This window comes from Orycteropus afer, unplaced genomic scaffold (genome assembly GCF_000298275.1).
Source record: "Orycteropus afer afer isolate SDZICR_OR568_19922 unplaced genomic scaffold, OryAfe1.0 scaffold00294, whole genome shotgun sequence".
In the NCBI taxonomy this organism is placed as follows: Eukaryota; Metazoa; Chordata; class Mammalia; order Tubulidentata; family Orycteropodidae; genus Orycteropus; species Orycteropus afer.
The window spans coordinates 3329431-3355226 of NW_006921881.1; the positions used below are offsets into that span (position 1 = coordinate 3329431).

General features: G+C 43.5%; 1 protein-coding gene and 1 pseudogene across 1 annotated transcript; both read left to right on the forward strand.

The window, feature by feature from the left end:
• Window positions 1-2991: 2991 nt before the first annotated feature.
• Window positions 2992-14727, forward strand: TRIM31 (tripartite motif containing 31). The gene is given in 8 exon segments (XM_042782372.1): window positions 2992-3408; window positions 3899-3994; window positions 4925-5155; window positions 10684-10706; window positions 11183-11232; window positions 11235-11297; window positions 12815-12889; window positions 14642-14727. Coding segments are annotated over 8 exon segments (1041 nt in total).
• Window positions 14728-18163: 3436 nt separating this feature from the next.
• LOC122151079 lies at window positions 18164-18683 on the forward strand (annotated as a pseudogene).
• The last annotated feature ends 7113 nt before the right edge of the window (window positions 18684-25796 follow it).

A 25796-nucleotide genomic window follows, 5' to 3' on the forward strand; every position in this document is an offset into this window, starting at 1 on the left:
GGGCCTGGACAACTTGGCTAATTAGGGAGTGATGGGGAAAATAGGTCACCTCTCTTAAGGCATTCAAATTATGGTTATTTTTTAAATGACCCTGTCAGCCAAATAAAACTTGTCCAAAAGATAAATTCTGCCTCCAGGGCCCAGCAGTTCAGGATGAGTATAAACTGTAAATCATTAAGCAAATGTTAAGATGCTTAATTCATCCTCAAAGCAAACAAACAGAAAGGCCTAGAGGTACGGCATTTCTGAAAGTCTTTGACTTTCAATGGTTGCTATAATTAGGATAACCATATAATTTACCATGTGAACTGGACACTCCTGAGAATGAATGGAGGAGCTATTAACAATTACTCCAGGACAAAGATGAAACCAGGGGCTGTCCCAGGCAAATCAGAATGTGTCTGGCTATAATCATACAATCATCCATAATCCCTGTTTGACCAAAGATTAATACCAGATGAATTAATGGCTGCTTCTTGGGAAGGACAGATGGCAGGTGGGGAGAGGGGAGGTTGGTTTAAAGCCAGGACCCAGATGAAGACAAGTAAAAGAGGAAAGGTTTGACACAACTGTGTTATAAAAGTACAGGTGATACTGGTTAGTAAATTTTCTAGTCAGAACAGAAGCCATAGATAGATTAAGGAAGTTCAGGGATCAGAGAAGAACCAAGAAAACAGGGAGAAACACAAATACACTAAACAAAGATTGTTGTCATTTGTTGTTAGTTGCTATGGAGTTGGTTCTAACTCATGGTGACCTTAAGCATAATAGGACAATATGTTGCCAGGTCATGTGCCAGTTCCATGATCTTTGAAATATTTGAGTCCATTGTTGTGGCTATTTTGGAAGCTGAGTTGAATTATAGTTCAATTCCTCATCCTTTCTATAATCATCCCCTACCCTGGCTGGAGGCAGATGAGCAGCCGTGATAAACTTTTTCCTTAAAAGCTGAGTTAAATGGAAGGTTAATTCCCCACCTTTCTGTAATCAGCCCCCATCCTAGCTGGAGACAGATGAATAGGTAAGATAATACATTTCTTTAATGTTGTTTTTCAGAAACAACCCAGACCATCTTGAAATCAATTAAAATCGGCTCAGACCAGTTTTGGCCCACGGATAGGTACAGTGAGACAAACGGAAACGAAGGTGCTAGAACTAACATCTCCCCCTCTGCCAAAGCCCCCATCAGCTGGTGACAGGAAGTCAGTGTAACTCATCTGTTGCGCAAGCACACTGCATTAAAAATTGACTGTCCCTTTAAACCTGGGTGAACAAAACCTTAGCTAATCTCCAGCTAATTCATGCCTAAATTCCTGAAATTTATATGAATATATATAGACCCCTTTCCTGAACTTTACAAAAGCTGTACTCCAAGCCCCACTTGGGGAGTCAGATTTGGGTACTGGCCCATCTCCTTACCATGCATGTGGTAATAAATCTTTCTCTTCTCTCAAATACACAGGGTGTGTGAACTGATTTGGCTTAATTGCACACCAGGCAGGGACTCACTTTAATTTGACTTCATTTTGTCAATGCATCTCATTGAGAGTTTTCCTCATTTTCACTAACCCTCCACTTTAGCACGGAGCTCTGGTAGCCTAGTGCCTAAGGCACTTGACTGCTAACCAGAAGGCTGGTGGTTCAAACCACCAGCCACTCCTCGGAAGGAAGATGGGGCAATCTACTTCCGTAGTGATACTGCCTCAGAAACGCAAGGACGTGTTGTTATGAGTCGGGTCCGACTCGAGGGCACATAACAACAACAACAACCACTTTACCAAATATGATGTCCTTTTCTAGTGAAAACAAATAGGCAAAACAAAGAATGGGTATGGAGACACCAGCATAGTTAAGACATACAGGAAAACAACAAAAGACAGACTGGTTCTGGTGTTGCAAGGCAGTAAAGATCCACCAGGGTGAAGAACAATGTACAAATCAAGAGAATAGTCTTGCCGAAAGGAATTTCTTATTTCTCCCACTGGACCAAGAAACTCCCCCATGAGAGGGATAGTTGCTTCTTCCTTGTGAATGGAAACTCCCTGAGGTGGGTGATATCTTCACAAGGAGCCAATGTGCTCTAAGTAAAGAACTGGGCAATCTACTTCCATGGAGATACTCTCTCAGAAACCCAAAGAGGAGTCGCTATGAGTTGGAATCAACATGAGGGCAGTGAGTTTGGGTTTGGCTTTTTTTTTTTTTTTTTCCTTTCCATATGGAGCCCCTGGGTGGTACAAACAATTAACATGCTTATCTGCTAATGGAAATGTTGGCAGTTTGAGTCTACCCAGAGTTACCTCAGAAGAAAGGTTTGGTGATCTTCTTCTGAAAATGAGCCATTAAAAACCTGTTGGGGCACAGTTCTACTCTGACACACATGGGGTTACCTTGAACCAGAATCCACTCTATGGCAATCGGTTTTTCATTTCCATTTCCATTTGCTCTCCCAAGGTTTGGGCTCTGCAGACAAGAGATGCTTAAAACCATGGCTAGTGAACCAGCTGACTGGTCCCAACATGTATGACCTTGAGAGGCCTTGCCCAGCCCTCCACTCTCTACTGAACCTGACAGTAAGCCCTTTATCCTGTGGACTTGGGTGTGCTATTCCTTTAAATCTCAGTTAATTGCCTTTATACACATATCTTTAATTAGTCCAAGGTTCAACGCAACTTGCACATTTTCTAAGCAGCAAATATCCATTCACAATAGCCATTTGTTCTCAAGAGGTAGGTTTACCCATCTGTTCCCTCTTTAACATGTTCTCTACATTCTAACTCTTACTCTTTTCATTATGCATTTACTTTTTATCTCCCTCTTGTTCCCCACCCCCCAGTCCTCCATCTAATTGGTAAATTCTTTGACCTCCTTCTCCTCTGTTCCTTCTCTCTTGCTAGAACAAATGTCTACAACCCATCTCTTTGCTGTTCAGAGAAACCTTCCTGCAGACCTGATACAACTTCCACAGACTAGAAGCAGATCTCTTGTTCCATCATGGCCAGTTCACAGCTTGTCAATATGCTGCAGGAGGAAGTGATCTGCCCCATCTGCATAGAAATTCTGCAGGCCTCTGTCACCATTGACTGTGGGCACAATTTCTGCCACAAATGCATTACCCAGACTGCGGACACATCAGACAGTTTACTTGGATGTCCTTTTTGCAATAAATATGTGAGGAGGGACGCTCTGAGGTCCAACTGACTGTTGGTGAATCTCGTGAAGAAAATCCAAGCTATGAGCCCCTTTGAGGCATAGCCAGAAAGGGAGGAACTGAGATGTCAGAAGCACCAAGAGAAGTTCCATTACTTCTGTGAGCATGATGGGAGATTTCTCTGCATAGTGTGTCATGAATCCAAGGACCCCAAATTTCACAAAACCAGGTAAATAGAAAAAGCTGTTAAAAACTATCAGGTTAAGAATTTTGGGCCCCTTCTCTGTCTTACCCATCAGACCAGGAGTTCCATGAGGATATAGGAATGGTTACTGTTGCTCTGGGTTTGCACCACAATCACCCCCACCCCTTACATTTAAGCAGACTACTCAGAGGCAGGTACGATGGCCACACTGGAGGTCTTATCATCTCTGGCATATCATCTGGTTGCCTTGTCTTTTCAAGTCAAGGCAAAATAGAGACTAGAAAAGGCATGGGATTTTTAATCAAAAGGTTTGGGCTCAAGTCCAAGCTCTGAGTTTTCTGTAAGACATTCAAGTAATCATTTGACCTCTCTGAGATTCAGTTGTCTTACCTTTCAAATGGAGTGAACAGAACAGAATATAATTTACTTCTGTAGCAGTCTGATAAGATAAATGAGGGAAAGTCATGGAAATCCTTTATTAACCCCAAAGTACCATGCAAATATGAATCATAATTATTCACAGATGACACATTCTTCTCTTGTAGGTCACTGAAGCCTCAGATGTCTACTTCTCCATCACTCCTGGCACCAAGTACCCCCCACCAAGTCTCACCCACCCTCTTGAGAGATTAGGAGGTTTTGTGAGGTCAAGAGAATGCACAGGCACAATTTATCATAATGGTCCTCTCCCCACAGGGATTAATTCATTTGCAACTCAAGGCTTTGCAGCAAAAGAAGGCAATAATACAATGAAAGCATAAGCCAAACAGAGGACCGATGTCTTCGTGGTAAGAAAATGCTCAGGGGTAGGCAGGTGTCTCTGTCCCATGGTCCTTGGAAGCAGAAACATCTTCACCCTCATGTCCCTAGATTCTCTTATCACACTGACCATTCAGAAAAAGACCTAGTGACAAAGCAAGTGGCTCAGAGTGGAGAAATGTGTAGGAGGGGCAGCTAGAGGGACATCATGGGTTAGGATGTATTCACAGCTTCTACTCCACCACAGCATTTGGCTTGTCTGCGATAGCACCTTTGCATCTGGCCTTGTGTTATTAGAGTATGTTGACTCCAGTATCCTTCACCTGGAGACAGTGGTGTAGGGAAAACAGGGGCTGGTCTTAGCATTAGAAATACTAATTTTAAGACCCATCTCTGCCTCTCACAGGCTATCTCTTAAGCAGAGACTGAGTCCTCAGTTAGAAATGAAGACAATATAATGTAACCCAACTTCTTTGTTTTATGTGTGTACATATAAAAGGAAAAATCTTTGTGAAAGGAGATTATAAATTGAAAAGCCTTATGGAAATATAATATGGTTTTAGAGACTCAGGTCCTTGAAGGAAACATAAATAATTTAGCCTAAAACTGAGCTCATAGTAAATGCTAAAAAAAAAAAAAAAAAAAGTTAGTTCTCTACAAATTTCCTTTTCCAAATCTGCCATAGAACATTGTTCTGCATTGACAATTAATATAAATATAAACTTAATAAAATTGAAAAGACTGGATAAAATGGGTTAGGGTTTTGAGGCCATAGTCTCATCTTCTCAGTGTCCATTCTCTTTGTCCCCCAGGCCCAGGTGGAGTGTGAAAAGCAAAGGATCATCACAGAATTCAAACACCTGAGTCAGGTCCTAAAGGAGGAGAAGTTTCTCCTGTCACGACTGGCCTGGCTGGATCGGGAAGGAGCCGAGGGGAGCCACCTCTCTATGACACTTAACACTGAGGCACAGCTGAACTCTCTCAATAAGCTTGTTGATTCCCTGAATGCCAAGCAGCAAATGTCACCCAGTGAGTTGCTCTGGGTAAGAGTCCCTGGGGGCCACAGATGCAGAGACGGATGGGCTTCTCCCTAGTCACAGGTCAGAGCTTGACCACCTGGCAGAATTCCTGTTTGTTGTTGTTAGTTCCCATCAAGTGAAATTCAATTCATGGCGACCCCATGTGTCTAAAGTAAAATTGTGCTCTATATGTTTTTCAAGGCTGTGGCATTTTGGAAGCCAGGGCTGTCTTCCAAGGCACCCCTCTGGGTGGGTTCAAACTGCCAACCTTTCAGTTAGTAGTATTGAGATCACCCCAATCATTCTACCTCTAGCCTAGTGCTATTCAACAAAAAAATAATGCCAGCCACTCCTATTGCAAAATGCCAGCAGGGTTACCCATGGTGGACAGGTTTCAGTGCAGATGCCAGACTAAGACAGACTAGGAAGAAGGAAGAGGCCATCCACTTCTCAAAGAATTGGCCAGTGAAATCCTTATGAATAGCAGTGAAACACTGTCTGATATATTACTGGAAAATTTTATGAACAGTCCTGAAACATTGTCCAATATAGTGCTGGAAAATGAGCCCATCAGGTTGGAAAGCACTCAAAATGTGACTAGTGAAGAACTGACGCCTCAGAGTAGAGACAACCTTAACAGTATGGATAGAGTAAAGCTTTCAGGACCTCCACTGGCTGATGTGGCTTGACTCAAAATGAGCAGAAACATGCAAACATCCATTAATAATTGGAACATGGAATGTATGAAGTATAAATCTAGGAAAATTGGAAGTTGTCAGAAGTGAAGTGGAACACATGAATATTGATATCCTAGGCATTAATGAGCTGAAATAGACTAGTTTTGGGCATTTTGAATCAGACAACCATATGATCTACTATGCCAGGAATGACAAATTGAAGAGGAATGGTGTGGCATTCATCATCACAAAGAGTGCTTCAAGATCTGCCCTGAAGTACAATGCTGTCAGTGACAGGATAATATCCATACGCCTACAAGGAAAGCCAGTTAATACTATTATTCAAATTTATGAAACCATCAAATTTAAACCATCAAAGCCAAAGATGAAGAATTTGAAGATTTCTACCAACTTCTGCAGTCTGAAATTGACCGAACATGCAATCAAGATGTGTTGATTATCATTGGTGACTGGAATGCAAAAGTTGGAAACAAAGAAGAGTTACCAGTAGTTGGAAAATATGACTTTGGTGATGGAAATAATGCTGGAGATCACATGATAGAATTTTGCAAGACCAATGACTTATTCATTGCAAATAACTTTTTTCAATAACATAAGCAACAACTACACACATGGACTTCACCAGATGGAATATACAGGAATCAGAGTAACTACATCTGTGGCAAGAGGTGATCGAGAAGTTCAATATCTTCAGCCAAAACAAGGCCAGGAACTGATTGTGGAAAAGACCATCAACTGCTCATATGCAAGTTCAAGTTGAAGTAGAAGACAATTAAAACAAGTTGACGAGAGCCAAAGTATGACCTTGACGAAATCCCTTCTGAATTTAGAGACCATTTAAATAATAGATTTGAAGCTTTGAATACCAATGACTGAAAACCAGAGGAATTGTGGGATGACATCAAGAACATGACCCATGAAGAAAGCAAGAGGTCATTAAAAAGACGAGAAAGGAAGAAAAGACCAAAAGGGTTGTCAGAAGAGACTCTGTAACTTGCCCATGAGTGAAGAATAGCTATAGCAAGTGAAAGAAATGACAAAATAAAAGAGCTGAACAGAAGATTTCAAAGAGCAGCTCGAGCAGACAAAGTCAATTACTATAATGAAATGTGCAAAGACCTGGAGTCTGAAAACCAAAATGGAAGAACCCACTTGACATTTCTCAAGCTGAAAGAACTGAGGAAAAAATTTAAGCCTTGAGTTGCAATATTGAAAGATTCTATGGGCAAAATATTGAATGATTCAGGAAGCATCAAAAGGAGATGGAAGGAATACACAGAGTCACTGTACCAAAAAGAACTGGTCAATGTTCATCCATTTCAGGAGGTGGCATATGATCAAGAACCAATGGTACTGAAGGAAGAAGTCAAAGCTGCAGTGAAGAAATTGACAAAGAGCAAGGCTCCAGGAATTGACAGAATACCCACTGAGATGTTTCAACAAATGGAAGTCACACTGGAGGCACTCACTAGGCTATGCCAAGAGATTTGGAAGACAGCTACCTGGCCAACTGACTGGAAGAGATCCATATTTGTACTCATTCCAAAGAAAGGTGATATCACAGAGTGTGGAAATTATCAAACAATATCATTAATATCACATGCAAGTAAAATCTTACTGAAGATAATTCAAAAACGGTTGCAGCAGTATATTGACAGAGAGCTTTCAGAAATGCAAGCTGGATTCAGAAGAGGACGTGGAATGAGGGATATCATTGCTGATGTCAGATGGATCTTAACTGAAAGAAAAGAATACCAGAAAGATGTTTACTTATGTTTTATTTGACCATGCAAAAGCATTTGATTGTGTGGATCATAACAAATAATGGATAACTTTGAGAAGAATGGGAATTCCAGAACACTTGATTGTACTCATGAGGAACTTGTACATAGATCAGGAGGCTGTTGTTCAAACAGAACAAGGGGATACTGCATGGTTCAAAATCAAGAAGGGAGTGTGTCAATGTTGTATCCTTTCACCATACTTATTCAAGTTGTATGCTGAGCAAATAATCCAAGAAGCTGGATTATATGAAGAACATGGCATCAGGATTGGAAGAAGACTCATTAACACAGATGATACAACTTTGCATGATATCCTTCTCCAGGGAATGGTTCTTTCTGACAACACGACCAAAGTAGGTGAGACGAAGTCTGGCCATTCTCACTTCCAAGGAGCATTCCGGCTGCACTTCTTCCAGGACAGATTTTTTAGTCCTTTTAGCAGACCATGCCAAAAGATGACATAAATTTGGTTACTGAAAGTAAGGATGGCTTGAAGCACTTACTGATGAAGATTAAAGGCTGCAATATAGATTACACCTCAATATAAAGAAAATAAAAATCCTCACAACTGGTCCAATAAACAGCTTCATGGTGAATGGAGAAAAGATTGAAGTTGTTGAGGGTTTCATACTGGTTCTACAATCAATACCAATGGAAGCAGCAGTGAAGACATCAGACGACATATTGCATTAGGCAAATCTGCTGTAAAAGACCTCTTTCAAGTGCCGAAGAGCAAAGATATCTCCTTGAAAACTAAGGTGTGCCTAACCCAAGCCATGGTATTTTAAATCACCTGTTGTGCATGTGAGAGCTGGACAAAGAATAAGGAAGACTGAAGAGGAGTTGATGCTTAAGCCTCTACAATGGCTTAGGTAATGGTGATTCCACTTTCTGTTAAAATACTTAGGAATGGGCATTCATTCTATCTCCTGATTTATTAGGAGAAGAATGCTAAGAGTACCATGGTCTACTAAAAGGAGTAACAAATCTGTCCTGGAAGAAATGCAGTTGGAATCCTCCTTGGAAGCAAGAATGGCCAGACTTCGTCTCACCTACTTTGGTCATGTTGTCAGAAGGAACCATTCCCTGGAGAAGGATATCATGCTTGGTAAAGAGGAGGGTCAATGAAGAAGGGGAAGGCCCTCAATGAGATGGATAGACACAGTGGCTGGAACAATGGGCTCAGGTATAGCAAGGATCATGAGGCTGGTGAAAGACTGGGCAGTGTTTCCTTCTGCTGTGCATGGGGTCACTATGAGTCAGACTGCAAAAACGGCGAGGAGGCCACATATTCTGACCTCCTCTAATCTCACAAGGGGAAGACAGGGTTACCAGCAGTAACCCAAGGCCTATTACTGAAAGGCCAAACATGTTGCCTCCCTCCAGCCCTTTCACCAACCGTTCCTCCCAAAGCACCCACCACCTCTCTCCTGGGTTCGATAATTCGCTGCAGTGGCCACACAGAACTCACAGATTACAAGGTTTATTAGGGAAGCACCAGGCTACAACTCAAGTTCAGGAAGAACACTCAGTCTCTCTCCCAGCCCACCGTCCCTCAGCCAAGAGTCTCTCACAGTCTCTTTCCCAGCAGTGCTGGTCCCTCGGTGTCTCACTCAGCAATGCGTGTCTCTTGCGTCTCTTTCCCAGCAACGCGTGTCTCAGGAGCCCGTGTCTCTTTCAGCAGCACGTCTTCCTCAACCAGCAGTCAGAGAGAGTTCTGCCTCCAGGAAGCCTCCTTTTGAGCCCGGCAGGGTGGTCAAACTAGCCAATTACAGCATCAGAACTCTAAGCACCTGAGAGAGAGTGGGCACCTCCCAGAACATTGTTTTGTGCCACTCCCAACAGAAATACTCCAGGTGGACACCTTCAGCAATCAGGAGCTCCTCAGTTGCTCATAGCAAATCCCACCTTGGAGTTTACAAAGACTTATGGATAGAAAAGCCAAACAAAGTAATTTACTATACCACAGTCAGAGATGACTTGACAGCACCTAACAACAACAGCCACGTATGTAATTTAGAAACATATTGCAAGCCACGTATGTAATTAAACATTTTTTTTTCTAGTAGCCACATTAAGGAAAAAAAGAAAAAGAAACAGGTGAAATTAATTTTAATAATATTTTTTATTTAACCCACTAAATTTAAAATAAGGGGACCTCTGGTGGCGTAGTGCCTAAGGCATTTGACTGCTAACCAGAAAGCTGGCAGTTCAACCCAACAGCCACTACTCAGAAGGAAGACTGGGAAATCTACTTCCCTAGAGATACAGCCTCAGAAACCCTGAGGGGTCGCTAAGAGTTTATTCAACTTGATGGCAGTGATTTTGTCTGTTTCTTTTTTTCATATTCAAAATATTATCATTTAGATCTATACTCAATAATTATAAGTATTACTGAGATACTTTACATTTTTTCTTCTTAGTTTTGAAATTTGGTATACATCTTATACCTTAGCACCATCTCAATTCACTAAATTTTCAATTGTTGAAGTAAAATGTAGTCCTACCAAATCAATAAAGTTGTATTTAATGGGAAAAGTATTTTTCAGACTCTTGCAGTTTTTAAATTTAAATTTGTGAAATTCAACACATTTAAAAATTCAGTTCCTTCTAGCACTAGCTACATTTCAGTTGCTCAGTAGCCACATGTGGTTACCATATTGGACAGCATGGGTCTAGTCAATGCTCAAAATAAGCTGACATCCCTCCTGAATTCACCTCCCACTCTCACCATTTCTTTCTTTAAACAAAGACCAAGCAAAGCCATTCCAGCCCTCCACCTACCCCTTGCCCATCTATAATGAAGGCTTGCCTGGTTTAGTCTCAAACACAAAATTCATCTTCACAACCTCACTCTTCCCTCTTCCCCACCTCTCCACTCAGTTCTCTTGAGGTAGTCATTTTCCTGCCCACTGGCATATGTTGGAGGAACCCTTCGTGGTAGGTGTGAAGAAAGAGAGTGGCTTCTCCCTTCACCTACTCTGCCTCACACCAAATAGGCTCTTTACTCTTTGGTTGCCACGAACTGAATCCACCAAGAGGGGAGAATGTGCTGTTGTTTCTCTTCTAGGACATTAAAGTTGTTTTGTGCAGGTATGATGGGTTGTCCCAAGTGCATTTTTCATACTGATTCATTCACACAAATAATACTCAACATGTACTTATAGAATGCTCAAACATGACCAACATGCCTGCCTCACAAATGCCATACACTCTGTCTAACACTTAAGTTACCAGGAAAGGCCTAAGCAAGTGGGTTGGTTCTGAAAGAGGAGAGATCCTTTTTCCAGCTTCCTGGTTCTTCAGCACCAGTTCTCCTATTTTCTGGCACCTTCCACATGCCTCTTTGCTCAAATGGATGGCCCTAGCTTCCCTGACCCCTCCATCTCCCTACTTCTCATCTCTGGCCCCATAACCCTAACCCTAGCCTCCTCACTCCCAGCTCCCTATTTCTTGACTTCTACTCACACCCCTAGGCTCCATCCCCATATCCCCATCTTCTTGTCACAATCCTCCCTCCCCCAAACCCCTCTCTGATCTCACCACATAGCTCAGCCCTGTCTTCTCAGGACTCAAAAGTTTCAATTTCTCCATCCAACTCCTGTTCCTACGTACCTGGAGAAAAATTCAGTGAAGCTAAATCAAGGCATAACTCCATCACGGAAACCCTGAAGAAATTCAGTGGTAAGGAAGAGGCTTTTACCTTCTCTGATATCCACCTCAAGGGGATTCTCTCCCCTTCACCTAAGGAAAGCTGAACTATAAATTGTACATGCCAGTAATCATCATTTAAAAAAGAATATACACACACACACACACACACATACATATATGTATATATGTATGTATATGTGTGTGTACGTGTGTACACACACACACACACACACACATATATATATATACACACATACATACATACCACGGAGTCAGTTCTGACTCATGTCAACCCCCTGTATCAGAGTGGCCCTGTACTCCACAGGGTTTTCCATGGCTAGTTTTCCAAAGTAGATCAGCAGGCTTTTTCTTCAAGACACCTCTGGGTGGACTAAATCCTCCATTCTTTTCATTGGCAGCTGAGCATGTTTGTTAACCATTTGGAGCATCCAGGGACTCCAAGTAATGATCATCCCATTGCCATCCAGTTGATTCCAACACTTTGAGTGGCATTTGGCAGTTGAATCATAGTTTATCAGGATTACAAGATTCCCTATCCACCCTCTGCAATGACTTAGGGAATGGTGATTCCACTTTCTGTTAAAATACTTAGGAATGAGCATTCATTCTGTCTCCTGATTTATTACCTAATATAAAATCTTATACATACCAGTTACTGTGGAGTTGGTCCTGACGCATGGCAACCCCACGTGTGTCAGAATAGAACTTTGCCCCATAGGATCTTCAAGGCTATGACCTTTTCAGAAATGCCAGACTCTGCTCAGCACTTTCCATATGTCACCATGCTTCCTTTCAGGCAGTTATCTTAATCATATCTTACTTGTCTGCCTCCCTCATTCCCGTGACAGCCACAGAGGGGTTCTGGACTGATGATGGACGGTGACCCTTTGACTAGCACAGTGACATCAGAAAGCTGTGCTTGGTTGAACCTCTGTACGGTGGATGACCGGGGAGGCAGGGCCATGCCTCTACCCTCAGGCTGGGCCTGTGAAACCTCCAGGAAGTGGCTGTGCTTCTCTGGCACACACTGGAGCTTTTGTGACTGCTAACCAGAAGGCTGGCAGTTCAAACCCACCAGCCACTCCTTGGAAGGAAGGCTGGGCAATCTATTTCTGTAGTGATACTGCCTCGAAAACCCAAGGAGAGGTCACTATGAGTCGGGTCCGATTGGAGGGCACATAACAACAACAACAGCACAGATGAAGAGAAAGTAGATTCAAAGTCAATGAAATTTTGAGGAAAATTCCTCTTCCAGCATTGCAGGGCAGTAGCAAGCAGCCAGAACAGAAGTAGGGGACTATGGATCTCAATTTGCAGGTCAGATATTTGTCAAGAACTTGTCTGGGTTTGCAACTAAGAAAAGGTTCAGTATGTTAGGAATTCTGCATTAGTTTCTTAGTGCTGCTGTAATGGAGACACCACAAGTGGGTGGTTGTAGAGAACAGAAATGTATTTTCTTATAGTTTAGGAGGCTAGAAGTACAAATTAGGGGCACCTTTCCATCTCACTCCATTCTCTTCTCACAGAAAAGCTCCAGGCTGATGGGAAGAAAGATAAATGCAGATTTTTCAGAGGCATGAATGAGGACTTCATGAAGAGCTGTAAGTGGGGACTGACAGTTGCTCTTGTCATTTGGAGAAAGTGAGAAAGGCAAAGGGGAGGAATTTCATCTCTGTGATTACATGTGGTGCCCAAACCAAAATCAAAACCCACTGCAATCAAGTCGATTCTGACTCATAGTAACTCCCAATGGGTTTCCAGTGCTGTAAATCTTTATGGAAGCTGATTGCCTCATCTTTCTCCCACAGAGAAGATGGTAGGTTTGAACCACTGACCTTCTGGTTAACATCCAAATGCCTTACCCACTACATCACCAGTGTTCCTTACTTGCAGCCCAGATATGGGCAAATGTCTGTTCCTCAGGCAATTAAGAAAAACAGGTTCATGGATATAAGTTTTATTATTTTAAATTCTAGTAACTCACAAAAAGGAGTTCCTGGGTGGTGTGAATGGTTAAGTTAAGCACTCAACTGCCGGCCAAAAGGTTGGTGGTTCAAATCCATCAGTGGTGTCTCGGAAGACAGGCCGGCAATCTGCTTCTGAAAGGTCACAACCTTGAAAACCCTAGAGAATAGTTCTACTCTGTACACACAGGGTTGCTACAAAATCAGAATCTACTTGACGGCAACTAAAAACAACTCATAAAACAGTATCTAATCTCAAAATTGTAAATATTCAAAAGTAATAAAAATTTTAATTTATTTCTTCACTCCTCAGAGAAAGGTGGAACAAGGAGGAGGTAGGCACAGCTCAATCTCTGAAGTATTAGCTGCCCTCAGCCCCATACTTGGATTCTTGGCAAACTCCTCTAGGTGTGAGGTCACAGCAGCTCAGGGGATGGAGATCCAGTGTAATAACAGCCTATGCCAAAGTCCTCAGAGCCGATTCTGCCACCTGAGATGGCAACACTAGAATAATTATTCCTCTCTTTCTTTCTCTTTCTTTTTTTTTTTTTTTGTGATTTGGGTGAAGATTTACAGAGTAAATTCACCTTCCATACAGTAGTTCGCATACACTGTCTCATGATATTGACCACGGTTCACCATAATGCAACAGCTCCCCTCCCACTTCCTCCCAACAGTCACCTCTTCCCTGTGTCCATCCCTCCATGCACCCCTGCCCCCTGAGCTGTCTCCCTGTATGTAAATAACCCTTCCTTCTCCCATGATTGTTCTCTGCAAGGAGTGTATCTACCTCAGGTAAATGTTCAACTCCTGTGCTGTCTTTTGCTTGGCTGGAAGCCACAGGTGTGGGTTCAAGAAGAATCATTTCTTAAAGGCCCACTATGCTTAACACTCACATGCAATATTTCAAAACCCCACAAGTCCCCCAAGATAGGTGTTATTACCTGAAATATACAAGTGAGGCCCCTCTAACTCCAGAAAGGTAAGCAAAGTTACCCAGGTCTTATGACCAGTAAGGAGAAGAGACAGAATTAGAACTAATTTCTCCAAAGCCAGAGACTACATTACGCATTCCGAAGCCAAAGGGATTCTGTTCTACCAGTGTTTCTCCACGAGAGGAGGTATTGGTGTTTGGAGGGGATGTCTTTGTTGTGCTTCATGACTTGTGCTCTGTTGAATGTTTGATATCCCAGACCCTAGGAGGCACTAAAGGCCAGACAGGACACCCTTCCTGTAGTCACTGAGATACCCCAGAAGGTTTCCATACTTCCCCATGGGTGGGGGATGGTCCCCATTGAGAATCACTGATTTTTGTTCTTGTTGATGGTGGTAGGATGTTTGGTTTTGTTTTTAATTTGCAGCTTCTGGCTTTCTTTCCCCAACTCCCAGGGACCCTGTTAGAGAAAAATAATTGTGAAATGAACAAAATCTTGGAGCCTGTGTCACCCTTTCCAGATCGGAGTCCTGCCTCCTGACACTACTTCCTGTGGTACAGAGAAGGGACCTCCAAGTCAACAGGTGGACAAAATGTAGGAGAAAGGGCTTTCCTCTGTGCCCTATCTGCCCAAAGCACAGAACGGGAATGCATTGAATCGACTCTGCAGGGCAAGGGTGCAGTCTAGCCTGCATAAAGGGCTTCCTAACATGGAAGATCATCCTCTCCAATCAGAGTTAGGTGGGAATGAGTTCTCTCCATTCCAGCCTGAGATGGAAAGGAGTAGCGGAGAGAGGGAGAGGGATTTAGAGAGATTGTAAGAAGGCCTGGAGGTTAGTAGAGGGCTATGGAGCTGTGGAATCTACAGATGCCAGAAATGGGGGTGGCAATGAGAGAAGGGGGCGACATCTCATTTGTTTCTTTCTCAAATTTCACCTGCTCCAGGAAATACACCACTAATCAACTTACCCTTAGCTTGTTCAGGTGCACTTTCTTGGGTCTAACCTTATCCCTCCTACTGTATCTAGAGCTCAGCAGTGCTTTCTGTCAATGGAGAATTATTCCTACCTTGCTCCCACTGACCTCTCATTTCTCCTTTTTTTCTCCCTCAAAGGCAGAGGAACAACTGAACCAGAATCACCAAATTCCTGCTCCTCGTCTATGTTCAATCTTCTACCCATGTCCTCCTGTTCTCAGAAAGCACCCCATCCACCACTTTGTGTGCTACAAAACAGGATGTCTTATGCTGAGGTATCTCAAAGCCAAGCTAGCTCTGAGATCCTGGAGAGCATTGGCACGTAGATGGCCTAAAGTGAGTGGCTGAGAGCTTTCCAGGGTCCCTACTTTGAGTGGAATTGGGCAAGAGAATAGGGTCTGGGGAGAAATCTGGGCTACTTAGAGTGGAGATAAGGGGAGTGAAGACCTGGAGAAGGGACGGGATTTCTTTGATCAAAAGGAGGGGAAAAGACAAAGCCCCCTCCCAGCATTCCCTACACCCAAGCTTGGCTTCTCGATCTCTTTTCTTTTGGTTCTTTTTTTCTAATTTTTACTGTGATTTGGGTAAAATTTTACAGAGCAAATTCATTTTCCATACAGCAGTTCATACACATTTTGTTTCATGATATTGACTGCAATTCTCCACAATGGAACACCTCTCTTCCCACTTCCTCCCTGTAGTTACCTCTTCCCTGTGTTCTTTCCTATACATTCCTACCTCCTCCCACCTCCACCCCAGCTATCTTCCTGTGCAAACACTGCCCTTCTGTTCTCCCATGATTGATCGCTCTAAGGAGTGTATCTACCTGATGCAAATATTCATCCTATATGCCTGTCCATTGTTTGGCTGGAAGCCACAGAAGTGAGTTCAGTTCCAAACCTGAAGGGTAACTAGGGGCCATAGTCTCGGAGGTCTCACCAGGCTCTAACAGAGCAGTAAACCTGGCCTTTTTTTTTTTTTTTTAGTGATTTTGAGTTTTGTTCCATATTGTTCTCCCACTCTATCCAGGATCTCCTGCACTAGTCACTTTCCTAGTGGTTGACAGTGGTGGCTGGGCACCATCTAGTTCTTTTGGTCTCATGGTTATATGTATAGGCTGAGGATTGCATGGTCTACTGGTCCCTTGGACTAATTGTTTCCATGCATCATTGATTTTCTCCATTCTTCTTTGATCTGGATAAGGAGACCCCCATTGTTACATCTAGATGGCCATTTGCACACTTTTAAGACCCCAGTTGCTACTCACCATGGTAGGATGTAGAACAATATTTTTTTGTGTATGTCATATTCTTGGCTTCTTCTTAGTGCTTTGATTGGGGTGTCCCCTATTGTTTCCCCTCCATTCCATTTTTTCTCTTCTTTTTGAAACAACTATTTACCAATGCAGCAGTCCAGTCAGGTGTGGGGGACCAGAGATGGTCCCTGCCTGAGTCACAATCCACCTAATCTATCCCCATGAACCTGATCACTATTCTCTGCCCCATATTTCTACTGTCTCTCCCATCCCCAAGCCCAAGAAAGGAGAATTAATTAATATTGCAATAAGAAGGAGTCCCTGGGTGGTGCAAATAGTTAACATACTTGGCTGCTAACCAAAAAGTTTCAGGTATGAGTCCACTCAAAGGTGCCTCAGAAGAAAGTCCTGGTGATCTACTGAAAAATTAGCCACTGAAAACCCTATGGAGCACAGTTTTACTGTTTACACTCATGGGGCCACCATAAATGACTCCACAGCCACTGGTATATATGAGGGTTTGAGATTAGGTAACAAATCAAGAGACAGAATGAGGGCCCCAATCCTGAGTATTTTAGCAGAGATTGGAACCACCACTACTCAAGCCACTGTAGTAGGTGGATGGGGGCCCTTCTAACCCTGATAGACTATGTTTCAATGTCTGAATCCCAGTAAAACTGTGTGTGTGAGGAAAGGAGGCTGACTATTCCTCCTTCTCTATTCCAACACTCTACACATTGCTTTTCTTTGAGGGGGCCCACATTAGAAAATGACTGGAGCTCAGAAAGTCTGAGGTGCAAATCTACAGAGCAGAGTTTATTTTACATTCAACATTTCGTGTACATTTGGTATCACTCCCAGTTACCATCCCCAAACCTAATTCATTTTCCTCCCTTCCCTTCTCAGTACCCTCTCCCCCTGTACCCCTCATAGTTATGCACTCCTGTGTGTCCTGCATTTCCTCCGTGTGAATGTTGCCCCTCTGGTGCCCCATGACTGATTGCTCCAAGGGATGCATCTCCATAGAGTATGTGGATGCATCAACCTGGATTGAACGGTCTTTGTGTATGTATTGTTTACTATTGGGCTGAGAGCCAGCCCCTGGGAGTGAGTTTTATTCCAGGCTGGAAGCATATCCCAGGGCCATAGTATTCACGGGGGTGGGGGGTGGAGGGTGTCCCACCAGACTCCATGTGACCAGTAATTCTAGTCATTTTTGTTTTTGGATTTTGTTCGATGTTTTTCCTCCCATTCTACCCAGGATCTCCAGTTTTGATCCTTTCTTGAGTGGCTGGCATTGGTAGCTGGGCATCATCTAGTTTTTCTGGTCTCAAGGACCATCATGTCCTAAGGCTGACTGCAGAGTCACCAGGTCTTTTCTCCCACATAGCCACTGGTGGGTTCAACTTGACCTTTGGGTTAGCAACACAACACTTAACAACTGCTTCACTGGGGAGTCCTTCAATATCTCTCCTACTAGTCCCAAATCTTGTTTTAGATAGGGCATCAGAGACCACAGGAAATCAGGAAAGATGAGCAGATGGTCTCAGCCTTGAAGGTTGAAATGACCCCACCCACCACCACCAGCAGTAGCAGCAGCAGGAGGGCCCTTGGACTTCTTCTTTGGGGCCAATGAGGGCTGTGACTTGGAGAGAAAGTCTCCCTCTGGCCGAATCCCGCGGGTGCTTACATGTGGGGGACTTAACTTTACTAAGGACTGCCCCTTTTTTTCTTCCCATTTTCCCCATGACCCTCGACACGATCTCTGCCCACCCGCACCTCGTCCTTCCTCAGGATCTGAAGACAGTGACGCTGGGCTTCGTACCTCCAGGCGACTCAGAAGAGCCCGCTGACCCAGCACGCTTCTACCCGTTCTGCAGCGTGCTGGTTTGCCTGGCCTCTCCTCTGGCCACCATGCCTGGGAGGCGGAGCTCTGAGGGCCCGGGGGCGGGACCTGCGTGGTGGGCGTGGCCTCGGAGCACGCCCAGCGCCGTCGTTTCCTCGCGGTGGAGCCCACGGCCGGCTTCTGCGCGTTACACAAAAGGGGCTACAGGTGCCAAGCGCTCACCAAGGCCAACACCCGGGAGGAACTTCCCGTTCGTCCGAGCAGAGTGAGCGTTCGCGTGGATCATGAGCGCGGGAAAGTTGCCTTCTACGATGCAACCACAAACAAACATATCTACACTTTCCACACCTCCTTCCCGGGCGGATCTTCCCCTTTTTCCGGCTCCTGTTTTCTGGCACTCAGATCACCCTGAACCCTTAAGAGTTGCTCCGTGTCCTCCCTCTCCTTCCCGGCACCCCCTCACTTTGGGATGTGCTGCAGTGAGTAGCTCCCTGATTGATGTCTGTAGCCAGTTAAATTTTTCTTTTTTTCTCTTAGATCACCCCCTCCCAATATCACCACTGCCCAGTATGCTTGGGTAGAAAAGAAAACTTCAAATACAGGAAAAGTCTATACGCAGGCTATTCATTGCAGCACTGCAATGGGACTGGAAACGGTTCAAACGCCCATCAGTAGGTGATGGCTGGAAAATGAGATGAGAAAACAATTGGCTACATTCTGGTTGAGACATGGATGCAAGGGCTGGACCAAAGACCCGGGGCTGTCCTCTCCCCCTCCGCCTCATCTCCCGCAGTCCGTGGCCCTGGATGCGGCCTCAGTCCATGAACTTCATCCTTTCCCACTCTCTGGAGACGGTGACGCTGAACTTTTGTCTCTCAGGCTGATTCAGCCAGGCCCACCCACATAGCACTTTCTACCTCTTGGTAATACCTTGCAAGCTATGAAAAACAATTAGGAATGTCTGTATATATTATTATAGGATAATTCTCAGGACATATTAAGTGAAAAAAGCAAGGTGGAAAACGGTGCTTATACATATTGTTTGCTTGTATTTATTTTTTTAAGTGCAGGGATAAACCAAAAACTAATAAAAAGTTACCCCGTGGGAGGAAGGAGAGAACCGGGTGGAAGAGATGGATATTCTTCTCTGAATGTACTTTGTTTTGTATATTTGACTTTGGAACCATGTAAGTTTTTTACATCATTATGAAACAAGATTAAAATGAGACAAAATTAATCTAGCTGTGTATATAGTTGGTAACTTAACTAACCAGAGGTATATCAAGTGACTTTAAAACACAATAATTTGTACATCTATAGTTGCATATATATTAATCACAAAAATAATTTCTAATAAATTTTAAGTAAACTTATTGGTAATAATAATAATAATGTATTAGTATTGTTAATCTCTTATTTGGATATATATATATATATATATATATTTATACAGAAACAAAGGTATATATATACACATATATGGTTGTTGTTGTTATGTGCCATCAAGTCGGACCTGACTCATAGCGACCCCTCCTTGGGTTTCCGAGGCAGTATCACTATGGAAGTACATTGCCCCATCTTCCTTCCCAGGAGTGGCTGGTGGGTTTGAACTGCGAGCTTTCTGGTTAGCAGTCAAGTGCCTTAGGCTTATGCTACCAGAGCTCCCACATATATGGTAGATGGTAGGATAAAGCAAAAAAGTAACTATGTTAATGTTACTAGGGACCAAGATTTTCAACCTAACAAAAAAGATTAGTTTTTTTCTAATAAATATTACATAAAAGAAAAACACAGTCATCTTAAATTTGAATTGGAAAATAAGTATGAATTCATGATGTATTTTCTCTTAAAAAAAAAAAGAGATAAGTATTTCTTATCTCTGTCCACAAAGAAGGCCTCTTTTCACCCAGATTGTGGTCTCTAAATACCACCAAACTAAACCCACGGCCATTAAGTCAATTCTGACTCATACCAACACTATAGGACAGAGTGGAACTCCCAGAGGGTTTCCAAGGCTGTCAACTTTATGGGATCAGACTGCCACATCTTCCTTCTGCAGAGCAGCTGGTGGGATCAAACTGCTGACCGAGTGCTTAACCATGGCACCACCAGGGCTCCTCTCTACATACCATTTGCCACTAAAAGGAAAATGGCTCTTCAGAGAATCTGGGAAAATAAACGTACAAGATGAGTTTGTACAGATTGTGAGAAAGCCCCTAAAGACTACTGGGGTCATATGGAAAAAAAAAAAAAAAAAGCCTCAGTAGCTACCTGGAAGGGACACAGATGGGATAGCATCATTTAGGAAAATAACTGCAATTTATTGAAACACATCAAGTCAAAAAATTCATCAGCTCATGATCACTAAAAATAAGCTCATTGGTTATTTTTGGAGGATGCTAGGGAATCTACTCACCTTTCTGAAGTAGTGCTTCTTCAAATAAAGAGAAAAACACAAACATTTATCCTACATTCTTGTACAAACATCTCAGGATAACTAAAGGGTTGAGGGACAGTTCTATATTACAAACTCCAGGTAATAAACCAAGAAGAGATGATAGAATATTACTCTTTTGTAACATCTAATGAAGTAATTAAAAAGCCAAACCAAACCCACTGCCATCAAGTGGATTCCAACACACAGTGACCCCCATTGGGTTTCTGAGGCAGAAAATCTTTACGGAAGTAGATTGCCCTGCCTTCCTTCTGTGAAGAGGTTGGTGGGTTTGAACTGCCAACCTTCTGGTTAGCAGTCAAATGCCTTAGGCACTGTGCCACCAGAGCTCCTTAATGAAGTAATAGACCTAGCCAATCATCATCTATGGCTGCTAGAAATATTAAGGGAGAATCTGATGGGGGAATCTTACAATGGGTGGATAGAACAGACCACAGCTGAAGCCACTGTTCAACCCTAGCGTCATACAAAGAGAGACCACCCAACGTTATGTACCTCCTGATGTGATACAACAGGAAGTAATAGGATGTATACTTGTCACAAGTACTAAACCTGAATCCCATAAAGTTTCTAGATTTATCAAGAACACTTTAACAGCACTGCAGAGATGTAGCCCGAAGATCTCAGTTTGGGGAAATTCACTAGACAAAAAGCCAGTTTTCTTCATCAGGTAAATTTAGATAGATGCTGACATGTAATTTTAGGTGATTTTTACATATATTTTACCACAACCAACTGGTTTGTTTTCAATTCCAACACATGGTGACCCAATGTATTTGTACAGAGTAGAAATATGCTTCATAGGGTTGTCTAGACTGTGACCTTTGGAAGCAGATCACCAGGCTTCTTTCCCCAAGATGTCTCTGGGTGGGTTGAAACCGCCAACCTTGCAGCTAGTAGTCAAGAGTTTAACCATTTGTGCCACCCAGGGACTCCCTTCACTTTTTCTTCATTTATTACTTGGTGTTTGTAATAAAGAACTGACTCAATCATTTACTTATCCTGAGATGTTTGTACAAGAACGTAGAATTAATGTCATTATTTAGTGAAAGACTATTTCAGAAAGATCAGTGAGTTTCCTAACATCCTCCAAAATAACCAATGAGTTTATTTTCAGTGATCACATTGAACTGATGGAATTATTTATTATTATTATTATTACATATTTGATGTGTTTTCCTTCAAATTCATTGTCAGAAAAAGGAAGATTAAAAGAGACTTAAAGAACATATGAACCAAATGCAATAGTGAATTTATTTGGATCCTGGTTTGAACAAATTAATTATGATTTGATTTTTTTTTACAGTAGGAGACAAATTTGAACATTGTATATTTGGTTAAAGAATCATGCATTTTTAAGGTATGATACTTGTACTTAAGGTGTGATACTCTCAGAAAGAAGACTGGGCAATCTACTTCCATAGAGATACCGCCTTGGAAACCCAAGGAGGGGTCACTGTGAGTGGGAATCAACTCCATGGTAGTGAGTTTTTAGTTTTTACTTGTACTTTGTTTTGTTTGTTTTTAAGGAATCATTTGCATACTGAAATTTTTACCTATGAAATGATATGCTGTCTGGGATTTGCTTACATATAACCCAGTGGGGCAGGTGGAGAGGGAGTGGGAGGTAACAGAAGGAATAAAATTAGTCATGAGTTTATAATTATTGAAATGGGTCATGGGCACACTAGAGTTCATCATACAAACCATGTGTTTGGAATGTTCATAATAAAAGTTGACACACACATAAAAAATGCATCCTCTCGGTACAGTCACATTTGAGAGCAAATCTGACTCAGAATCCAGACATCCTATCAAAGGGGTTGGAAAAATTTTGATGCTCAACAATGATTGGTTCTAGCCTGTGAGTGATGTAGCAATTCCAAGACACACCTGCCTGCCTTGTCTGGTTCCTGGCGTTCAGAACCCAAAGTTAATCGCAAAATCAGATGCACCTTCCCCTGGAGCCCTCACCACCATGCCTGCAACAAAAATCTTGATCATTTACAGTGTTGCCATTTGAGGGATCAAAGTTTAAATTCAGCAAAGGACTACTGTTTCTGGGATGGTCATGGTAAAAGGGGGCGAGAGGCTAGAAAGCACAGAGCTCAAAGGGCGACAAGATGACCTACGGAGAACAAAATTTGCGCCAGAGTCCAAGATGATTGTGGGCTCCTTCCTCGCTAACTCACACCAGCAGGGCAGGGCGGGGCAGGGCGGGGCGTGGTGGGCGGACAGAGTCAGGCGTTTACAACTGCAGCGTTCGGGTCTGGAGCCCGCGCTGACCTGCGGCGCCCAGAGTCGCTGGCTGACCGTGGCCTCCGGCGGCGCGTGTCCTGGCAACTGGCGAGGGCGGGGGGCGCGAGAGGTCCCGGCCAAGCGAGTCAGCGCCCGGAGCGAGGATTCCAGGAGCGGCAGTCAGCCCCAGCCCGGCCTCCCCTTCCAGCTCCTCCAGTCGCCTGCGTGGCGCCGCCGCTTACAGAAGCAGGTGTGAAGCCCTCGCCTGCCTGCGGAGGGGATGACCACGGGCTGTGGATGTTAGTTCAGAATCGCCGCCACACCAAAGGAATAATGCCCTTGAATTATGGTGTTGGTGAAGAACAATGAAATACCAAGGACTAACAGAAGAACAAACAAATCTGTCTTGGAAGAAGTACAGCCAGAATGCTCCTTAGAAGAGAAGCTGGCGAGACTTCTCTCAAGTACTTTGGACATGTTGTCACAAGGGACGAGTTCCTGGAGAAGGGCATCACGCTTGGTAAAGTAAAGGGTCCGCGAAAAAGAGGAAGACCATCAACCAGACGGATTGACACAGTGGCTGCAACAGTGGCCTCAAAGACAGCAATGAATGTGAGGACGGCACAGCACCGGGCAGTGTGTTTCGTTTCATCCTGTTGTTCATAGGGTCGCTGTGGGTCAAAACATGCCGATGGCACCTAACAAAAAACAACAACCCCTAATCATTGACGCCGTGTATTTTATACCCTGTGCTTCCTTTAATTGTATATAGATTTACCTTCCCAACTGGAACAGGAGATCTTCCAGAGCTGGGACCCTGCACTGTCTTTCGCTCCTTTCACACGTTCTTCCTCATCTCCCCACCCTTGACACCTACCACAGCCCCTGGAGTCGGGTGCTTGCTTATTAAATATTTCCTAAATTGGGGGGGGGGGGGAAGAAAGCCAAACCAGTTGCTATTTGAGTGATCATGGATCATGGTGATCCCATGTCACACCCATAAGGAATGGAACTGTGCTCTTTAGGGTTTTCAGTGGCTGATATTTTCAGAAGTAGATCACCAGGCCTTTCTTCCCAGGTGCCTTTGGTTGAACTCAAACCTCCAACCTTTCCATTGAGGCCGAGTTCATTAACCATTTGTGCCAACCAGGGATGTCACCATCCCCTAATTTCTCTCTCATAAAATACTGATGGTTTGGAAATCACATTCAGTTTTCATGGACCAATTCCACATCAGCTTCTCCAGGACGCCTTCTCCAGGCAGCATTACTGGCTTTTCCTGTAGGGGATGTATACACTCCCAAAGCCACTGCAGCCAGCTCCATCACAGCACTAATACTGAGGGAAATAGACTGTGAACTCCTTGAGGGCAGAAGCAGCTTCATACTCATCACAGTTTCACTCTCCCACAGTCCGGCCTAGAATAGTGCCTGGTTCATAATGAATGAAGAGATACTTTGTGACAGAGTCTGCATTTGGAAAGATCTTCCAAAATGGACCTCAACCTTGATCTATGACCACCCTCTTCTCTGCCCCTTGGGTGGGGGAAGGGATCTTTCAGAAGCTGATATACCTGAAGAGTGTTCTGGCCATTCATACAGTGTTATGGCTGGTAAGTCAAATGGTCAGAGAGGTCAACAGCCTAGATTCCCATTCCCTAGTCCAGGGTGTTTTCTACTCCTCCACACTGTTGTAATAATACTAATAATATATTTACAGTGCTTTACCAAAAACAAAACAAAACCCCTTACCGTCAAGTCAATTCCGTCTCACAGTGAATCTTTGGGACAGAGTAGAACTGCCCCATTGGGTTTCCAAGGCTGTAAATCTTTACCAAAGCAGACTGCTGCATCTTTCTCCTACAGAGTGGCTGGAGGGTTTGAACTGCTGAGCTTTGGGTTAGCAGCCAAATGCTTTAACCACTACACCACCAGAGCTCTTTGTTACAGGCTTTACAGTGTAGCATAGTGCCTAAGGCACTTGACTTCTAACCAGAAGGCTGGCAGTTCAAACCCACCAGCCACTTCTTGGAAGGAAGACGGGGCAATCTACTTCTGTAGTGATACTGCCTCGGAAACCCAAGGAGGGGTCGCTATGAGTCGGGTCCGACTTGACAACACATAACAACAACAATAACAACAAATGCTTTCATAGGAGCTCTGGTAGCATAGTGCCTAAGGCACCTGACTGCTAACCAGAAGGCTGGCGGTTCAAACCCACCAGCCACTCCTCAGAAGGAAGGTTGGGCAATTTACTTTCATAGTGATACCGCCTTGGAAACCCAAGGAGGGGTCACTATGAGTCGGGTCTGACTCAATGGCATATAACAACAACAACAAATGCTTTCATAGACTTAATTCCATTTACTCTTCACAACCTCCTAAATTAAGTATCATGACACCTTCACTGTCCAGATATGGCACTAAATGCTAAAACTTGGGTCTCTTAACCCCAACTCCTTGCTGTTGAGTGGAGTCAGATTTATGGCAACTTCATGTGTCACACAGCAGATTGCCAGGTCTTTCTTCTGCAGTGTCACTGGGTGTGTTTGAACTGCCCAACCTTTCGATTAGTAGTTGAACACAAACTACATGTGCCACTCAGGCACCTCTCTTCTAATCCAGAGCACATGAAAGACTATCTTCAAAAAATAAAATCCTCTAAAAGGTTTATATATGGAACGAAATTTTCTTTGTTGGTTACCAGGGGTGGAAGGAGAGGGGAGGGAATACTGCTAGATAGGCAAAGACAAGTATTGATTTGGGTGAAGGGAAGGGCAATGCACCAAATGTGAGTGATCAACACAGTGGCACTGAGGAAGAAGAAGACACAGAGAGGTA